This window comes from Nuphar pumila, chromosome 10, assembly GCF_984573655.1.
Source record: "Nuphar pumila chromosome 10, dmNupPumi1.hap1.1, whole genome shotgun sequence".
Lineage (NCBI taxonomy): Eukaryota > Viridiplantae > Streptophyta > Magnoliopsida > Nymphaeales > Nymphaeaceae > Nuphar > Nuphar pumila.
Genome location: NC_143258.1, coordinates 5,595,809 through 5,604,485, shown reverse-complemented (window position 1 = coordinate 5,604,485; position 8,677 = coordinate 5,595,809). Strand labels below are relative to the sequence as shown.

General features: G+C 36.0%; 1 protein-coding gene across 1 annotated transcript; it reads left to right on the top strand.

Moving 5' to 3' along the window:
- The first annotated feature begins 1,419 nt into the window (after positions 1–1,419).
- LOC149823338 (WUSCHEL-related homeobox 2-like) lies at positions 1,420–3,093 on the top strand. The gene is made up of 4 exons (XM_090019925.1): positions 1,420–1,756; positions 1,972–1,985; positions 2,227–2,293; positions 2,699–3,093. The coding sequence occupies exons 1-4, from the start codon at positions 1,420–1,422 to the stop codon at positions 3,091–3,093; spliced, it is 813 nt and encodes a 270-aa protein (XP_089876051.1).
- The last annotated feature ends 5,584 nt before the right edge of the window (positions 3,094–8,677 follow it).

Below are 8,677 nucleotides of genomic sequence, written 5' to 3'. Positions count from 1 at the left end.
TTGGATTTGCAAAAAAATTTTTTTGTTGAAAATGCCCCTATTTTTAGTTCTCATATTCTAGTTCTCTCTCTCTCTCTCTCTCTCTCTCTCTCTCTCTCTCTCACACACACACACACACACACACATATATATATATATATATGAGCCTAGAGTATGAGAACTGAAAATACAAGAACTAATGTATGAACCACCAATTTTATAGATTTTTGTCTTTTTCTCTTGAATCTAACCATAAGGATGTGATCTACATGCGTCGTTTTATAAGAACCCGCTCTTAAATCATTAGATTTTGATACATAATTGAGATTTTTTAAGGCTTTGAAATCAATGATTGGTAATCTTTATAAATATTAAAACATTCAAAAATCATATTTTTCATTGAAAATGCACGATCCAATGGTTGACTGCTAGCAAATTAACCATGTCAAAGACATCCACATGGTTAGATTTGCAAGAAAAGTACTGATAATGCCAATATTTTTAGTTCTTAAATTTCAGTTGTCATATTTTAGGGACTCTCTCTCTCTCTCTCTCTCTCTCTATATATATATATATATATATATATATATAGAGAGAGAGAGAGAGAGAGAGAGAGAGAGAGAGAGAGAGAGAGCTTAGGTGCTTCAACATTTGGTTTGCAATGATTGATGGGTTTTTCAAGTTTTTTTGTTTTATTTTTAAATTCTGACTGTACAGATGTGATCTACGTACTTGATTTTATAGGGATAAGTTTTTGAAGTGTTCAATTCCGACAAATGGGTGGAATTTTATAAAGTTCAAAAAATCGACGGTCCAAAATCTTTATAAATTTTTAGGCTCCAAATATCATTTTTTTCATTGAAAACACTTGATCCAGGTGTGGTTTCCTCATAAATCAACCATGCCCAACACATTTATGGGGTCAAAACTGCCAAAAAAATAACCGAACAGCAAACAAATCCATTAAGCATGTTTCCAAACACTTAAGCTCTACTATATATATATACACACGTGTGAGAGAGAGACAGGCATTTTCACGAATGTGGAAGGACTAATCAGCCAGGAAAGGAAATAAGGAGAAAGACTCCACATCCACCACCTTTGCGTCGCCGCTTCATCTTCCTCTCCCCTCCCACCTTCGCTCGTGCCAACGTTCCAATTTCCAACGCCCTCCCTCCCTCCCTCACCACCAGAACACCTGCCCCTCCCCCCCTCTCTCTATCTGCTGTTGCGCCGCTTCCCTCATTATTATCGCCTATCACACCATCGTCCACCATGTTTTCAGCGATGTCCGGCGCTCATATCGACACGCATGTCATCCTCTCACTCTTATAAGACTCCCCACAAACCCCAACTCTCTCACCTCTCTCTGTCTGTGTTTGCGTTTTTTATACTTTCAAGTTCCAATTCTTCTTCTCGAAGGAAAAAAAAGGTGCTATGATGGAACAGTGCAAGGTTGGTGGTGGTGCAACGGTGGTTTCCGGCAGTGTTGGGGAGGTTTCAGGAGGTGGGGTGAGTTCTAGATGGAACCCCACAAAGGAGCAGATTAGTGTTCTTGAAGGGTTGTACAAGCAAGGGATTAGGACGCCAAGTGCCGAGCAGATACAACAGATAACGAGTAGGCTTAGGGTTTATGGCCATATAGAAGGCAAGAACGTCTTCTATTGGTTCCAAAACCACAAGGCAAGGCAGAGGCAGAAGCAGAAGCAGGAGAGTGTGGTCTATTTCAACCGTTTCCTTCATGCTGCGGTTCCCCTTGTTCCTTCCCCTGCTAATGGTGAATTATTTTGTTGTGTTTCTTTTGGCTTTTCCTGTTCCCTTAGCACATTATCCACTTTCTAGTCGGAAACTGAAGTGCATGAGTTGCATGAGAGAGAATGTCTTATGTTTTTAATGTGTATATTATGAATTTGAATAGAGAAGGTTTCATGGTTTGAGATGAAGATATTTGTATGTTACTTTTTTCATTTATTGGTGTTTCTCAATTCTCAGTGTTGGCTAATCACGTAACTGCCAATACTTCTTTTGCTTTTCGACTTAAATTTAAGAAATGAATAGAGGTAGTTTTGATTACTAAGGTTGTTTTAGGCCAATCTAATACCAACTAATATTTGTTTTCTCTCACTTTTTTTTTTGTGTTGAATCAATCAACTAATAAACATGCTATTGATAAAAAAAATACTAATTTTGTTGTGTAGCCATTGTTTATATGATCTGTTTTTTTTTTTCTTTAATGCTTTTTTGCAGTTGGCAACATACATGAACTCGGTGTTTCCTCTTATATGTTCTAGAATTGTCTGCCTGTACTCTCCAAGTACGCTCTGTTATTTTTCTTTTAATATATCGTTTCTTCTATGTATGCTTGCTATCCTACCGACTTACCATATTAATAACTAATGTGAGATATTTTTTTTCTGGTTGGTTTTCTTGATCAGAGTTGTCAAATCTGCCCGGGTCTAGCCCTTTCCATCTGTTTATTGATCCTTAAATTTTTTCGGTGCTGCTTTTGTACCACTACTATTTTAGTAATGGGCACTCCTATTCCTATAATATTTTTTCTTTCACATGGTTCTTGAACTCTCCCCTTCATTGTTTTGTCCTCCTTGTCACTGTTACTGCAGTGTTTCTTACGTCCTACTGTTCTCAGCATTGTCACTGTCATCTCTCTTTCTCTCTCATTTGCTGATGATGGCATTCCCATTTCTTTTTGAGTCTACAGTTGCTTGCAGCCCGTCGTATGCACCGCATGGGGGCATGGGATACTATGCCCCGTATCAGAAGGTGCTGCTGCCAGGTGCTGTGAGGAGGCACAGAGCAGATAGGATGGATGTCAAGAGAAAGTATCAGGAACACTACGTGACCTCTGATGTTGGCGTTGATGGTGATATCGACAGTACGAGTGGTGCAGCTCCAAACTCGGGTTACCATCAAGAAACCCTGCAGCTGTTCCCCTTGCACCCAACCGGGATTCTTGGCAAGGATTCAGGAGAAAGCCTCTCTTCTTGTGTTACCAGCAGTACTGGTGGGAACCCTTCTAGCTTCTCAGATGATTCAGATGTGAGCATGACAGAGAACACTGACCTTCCTTTCATCAATTTCTTCTCTCAAAACTAGAGAGTGTTTTTTCCTCTTTTGCATGTTTATTGGGGTCAGGAATGAGAAGAGAATCTGGAGAGAAATTTTTTGGTTTAAAGTGTATTAAGGTTAGAGAGCTCAGGTCCTAGTGAGTGGCTATTTTGTGGGTGAGGAGACCATATTGTGAAGAGGTATGCTTTTGTCTAGATCTTTCTAAAGACTTGATGCATGTTTTCATTTTACTTCTTCCCCACCTTGTGATTGATAATAAAAATTAAGGGTTGGGGAAAACATATATATAGAATGGCATTCCCTTTTTTTTCCTTTCTTGATTATGCTTTTCTTCTTTTGATCAACGGGCTCGGTATGAATGGTGACTGAGATACATATGTACATGGCTCGACGAATGCAGATTCAGTGATCAGGCCCGAGTCTTTACAAAGCACTCGGGACACACCAAAATACAGAAAATCACAGTGCGTGTAGTAATTTTCTGTGATTTTCTGTTTTTTTGTTTTGCACAGAAAATCGCTACATGAATTAGGTATTTTTGTGGCCCGAGTACTTTATCACTTAACCACGCCAACTCACACAGTTAAGGCGATGTGTGATTGTTGGGAACATTTTCTTATTAGCTGAGGGGGCAATCTTGGAGTTTTACTACTGTTCAAGCAGTTTGTTAATTCACATGGGTTTTGAACCCACCTATAGCATTATAGTGGTCTGAAACTTTGAACAAGTTTCTGCATCACAACTCGGTTCCACACATCCCTTATGTCATCCCGATTGTCTTACTCCTTTTTGGGATCTCATTGATGCAAGTTGTTTTGATCAAAATCTGACCCCTTACATACATGTGATCTACATGGTCCATCTAGTGAACATTGGCATTTGAATCATCCTAACCAATTATGTGCAGGTAGCAATTCAAAAATCAACGGCTTAAAGGCATGTTTGGAAGCAAGAAAGTCTCATAAGAAAAGAAAATTTTGCCTATGAAAAGTTTTGATATGAGAACTTTTTCAAACGTCGCTTATTTGTGTGTAATAAGAAAATTAGGGTTGGAAACTCTCCCTCTTTCTTTATTAGAGGAAGATAAGGAGGGGATTGATCAGACCTTGTTCCATAGAGAGAGAGAGATCTGATCGAAGTAGGTACACCAAAAGAAGACAAAGATGGAGGAAGGAAGCAAAGTGGCAGCCAATGGAATGAAATACTTTGTAGGTGGTGAGGTGTTGCTGGTAATGCAAAAAGAAAAAACTTTTGATATGAAAAATTCCTCCACTCACTAAGAATTTTTCTGATAAAAAATCCAAGTTTTTAGAAAAACTTTCCTTTCAGAATTTTTCTTTAGTTTTGGAACCGATGGAAAAGTTGCCACTTTTTCTTTCTTGTACTTTTCCTGTCATTTTCTCACTTCCAAACATGCCCTTTAATCTCTATAAAGGTTTTTCTTATGGTGATTTAAAAATCAACAGCCTTAATCTTTATAAAGTTGGGTCTAAACTTTAAGACTTGAAAAACGCCACTAATATCCACTTTTATTTAACTAAAGTCTAAATCTCATAGCGAACTAGAGGGCCGGCTAATAAGGACAGTCAGGCCTAGGGCTGAAGTAATTGGTCTACTTCGGCTTGCTTTTCCTGTGTCAAAATGTGGGACCTTTCCCTGTCATTTTGGATTCCCCAATCTTTTGGGTGACCGTTAGCATCTATAGCGACCAACCCTTACCCTAAAAAACTAACACAAGAAATGTGTGCCTTCAAACATGATGGCCATATCCTATAATGGTTTTGCATAGATAAATTTTACAAAAAGTTCTTTCAATTATATCATGGTGAGAACACATTAGTGTATTCTTTTCAAGGCATAGTTACTAGAAGTTTCCAAAAACCTAAAAAGCTGGCAAATTACCAAGCTTGGCTTCAAAGCATGACATGAGCAGTCACTATTGTTGATGAAAACCATCACAATACCTCCAATAGTGACGACACAAACTGTCACTAAAGATTTCATTGCAACGGGGAAAACCATGACCAATAGTTAAGTATTAATGATGGTTAGAGCTGTCACTATTATTTAAACAAAAAAAGAAACACCACCACCAAGATGTATCATGCAAGAATCAACAGCAGCATCACCAACATTAATTTCAAAATCACCTCATGCAACATTACCACCATAAGCACCACAATCACCACAATCACCACAATCACCAATGCTATTAAAAAACATTATTCCACCTTCAAACATATGAATAAACCAAGATTTGTGTTTTTGAGCGCTTAAAAAAAACATTGAAAGTATATAAATAGAAGAAAAATTTCCACACAATCGCAACCAAATAATAGAAATCATATAGTTCACAATAAAGTGCATATTATAATATACTTGATCACAAAACAAATCCACAATATCAAAGCTAGTTAAAGTTTATAAATAGCAAATCCAAATGAGACACAAACTTTTAGTCTTCCAAATTATGCAAAAATGTGACTTATAATGAGAATCTTCCTTCCTTTTCCAATCTAAAATTGAACTTCCGTTTATGTTGAAAATTCAATTTTCATGTCATTTTTTAAAATTATTTTTATTATAAAACTGACGTGATAGATATTTTGATCGAAAAGCTTAAAATTGCATTTAAATAAAACTGTAACTTTTATTATTATATATTTTGTACTTTCATCATTGTTTTCTCTCATTCTTGTTACATGCATCATGCATTAAGGTAGTTTTTTTTTTAATACTCACTTCTCATTTGACGCTGCATACATTGGTTCTCACGTTTATTTTTTTATCATGGTATGTTCTTTAAAATATTTAGGGACCATTTGGATGACGAGGCAAAACCTGGTTTTGACAAACCTGGTTTGCCAAAAACCAGGCTTTTAACGTAATTGGATGACAAAAGCCCTGAAATTCAGGTTTTTTATAATTAAAAACTTAAAAATATAATGATAATAAAAAAATGTTTTCAATTTTACGGCCAGGAAATTGCGGGGATGGTGGCACCGTTGCAGGAGACACCATCCTAGCCGTTTTGCAGCCATCAGGTGGCAGGAATATAAAAAAACTTAAAAAAAGGAAAAATAGAAAATAGAAATCCGGCCATTTTCTGACCACCCACCAGTTCGAAAATGATTGGTGCCGGAAAAAAAATTGAAAAAAAAATAAAATAAAAACCAAAACAAAAATCACGAGCATTTTATCGGCCGGCCACCGACCGGGATGGTGTCACCTAGACCAGTCAAGTAGTACCAGCCTAACAATTTTCTGGCCAGTGCCCAACCAAAAAATGGCCGGACTGAACTCGGTTGGGAGAAAGCACCCAAAGATATGAGGGGCTGTTGGGAGTTGGGATGAACCCATAAACTGGGTTTTCAACCTAGGGGGAAGGGTTTTTCACACGGCTAAATTTTTTTGACAAAACCTGGTTATGAAACTAGTTTTGGCATCACCCTAACGATGCTAAAACCTGGTTTTGACTCAAAACCGAGTTTTACCACCAAAACCCATGTTTAAACCGGGTTTTGGGTATACATCATCCAAAAGAGATTTCACAAAAGTGACTTGTTATGGCTTTGCTGTAAGGACGATGTTGAGTTACAACGAGATCTCACAAAGAAAGAGATTCACTATTCAAGAGTTAGACAAGTTTAGGAAAATATTAATATCCATAGGAATGAGTTAGCCCCGTGCTCACTAAGGCTTGTCATGGTTTGATAGGAAGGCATGGCCGATCCAAACCCGAATTTTTGGATATGGGCATAAAAAGTGCTGACCTAAGGAATTTGCAGGTCGAGTTTGGGTTATCATTTTGTGTTGGATACCCAATCCGATTTGAGTATTTAATTTATACATATTTTTAGTAAAAGTAAACTTTTGAAATTATATGGGTCTGGGTTTGGAATTTTATTTTCATAACTCGGCAGAACCCAAACCTAACAAATTACACCCAAATGCTTGACCTGTTGACAACCCTAGTTACTGCCCTTCTTTTATCTTCGAAAATGACCATACTATTCTTGCAAAATGGCACATTCTCTTAAATTCCTCATTTTACCAAAATCGTATCCATATCCAAAACATCTGATTCTTGATTTTTTAAGACACTTTTGCCTTCTTGTAAATATGGTATGAACATTGCAAATCATTTTTTTGAATGTCACCTAAAATGTTTGAACCTTCTTTAACTAAATACTCTTGACATATGTCCACAAATATAGTATGACCTATGCAATTCATGTTTGTGAATGTCGTCCAAAATGTGTGAACCTTTTTTAACTAAACACTCTCAACATATGTCCGTAAATATGGTACGACCTTCGCAAATCATCTTTATAAATATCACCCAAAATCTACAAACCTCATTTAATTAAACACTCTTGATGTATGTTCATAAATACAGTATTATCATCACAAATCATGTTTGTGAATGTCCCCAAAACCTGTGAATCTCCTTTAACTAAATACTCCTGACGTACATACACAAATATAGTTCATCCTTTGCAAATAATTTGTGTGAATGTCTCCAAAATCTACAAACCTCCTTTAACTAAACACTCATGATATACATCCATAAATATAGTACGACCTTTACAAATAAATTTTTTAAATGTCTCCAAAATCTATGAAACCTCCTTTAATTAAATAATTTTGACATACATCTGCAAATATAGTACGACCTTTGCAAATCATTCTCAATCTCATTTTGTGAATGTTTTTACCTTCACATGCTTTCTCATTCAAATATAGTTATTATGGTTCTTTTTATTTTTTAATTTTATTTGTTTCTCATTTGAATCCCAACCCTTTCTCATTTCTCATTTACAACAATTCATGTGAAATTCATCTTGCAGCATTTCAACGAGGTTGTGACATCCTTTTGGTCAACTTTTCCATCTTCTGGTCAACTCTAGTAATAGATTGAAAGGTGAGTTCCATATGTTTTCTTGCATGCTTAATTTTTTTTTTTAAATACCCTTATAGTATTTGTGTTTGGTTGTTGTCGATGATTTATGTTTCTTTTGCATGTGTTTTCTTTAATATTTAGCACCAGATTGTAAGCTTTGGGCTAACTATGTTTGGGGTTATATATATATATATATATGTTAGTCTTGTAATATTTATATTTAGTTATGGATGATTTATGTTTGTTTCCTTCTCTTTTATTTAATATTTGGTTGTTTTGTTTTTGGGTAATGAAGTTAGGGCACAAGCAACCAATTAGTGTACTGCATTCAATAGGGTAATGGAGTTATGGTTGAAGTGACTAGTTTTTAGAGTGACTGTTGTAAGCAGTTATTTTAAATTAATGTATAAAGGCTATATGGATGACTCTTTCTTATATGTTACTTTTATTTGATAAATAATATGTTGTGTAGTTGGTGTAGGCAAATAATGATGGCCTCATAAAGGGTTAAAGTATACTATCGTATTATTGATTACCCTCGTTGGAGATCTATAATGGTGTCAAAAAATAATATTTTTAAAGAATTTATGGCTTTAAAGTCTCGTAACACTGGATATGTGGAAGAGTTATTGAGTCTCCAATATAGTTATTCTCTAAATATAGGAAGCCTACAAATATAGATAAATTTTTGAATGATAATGATGTAAA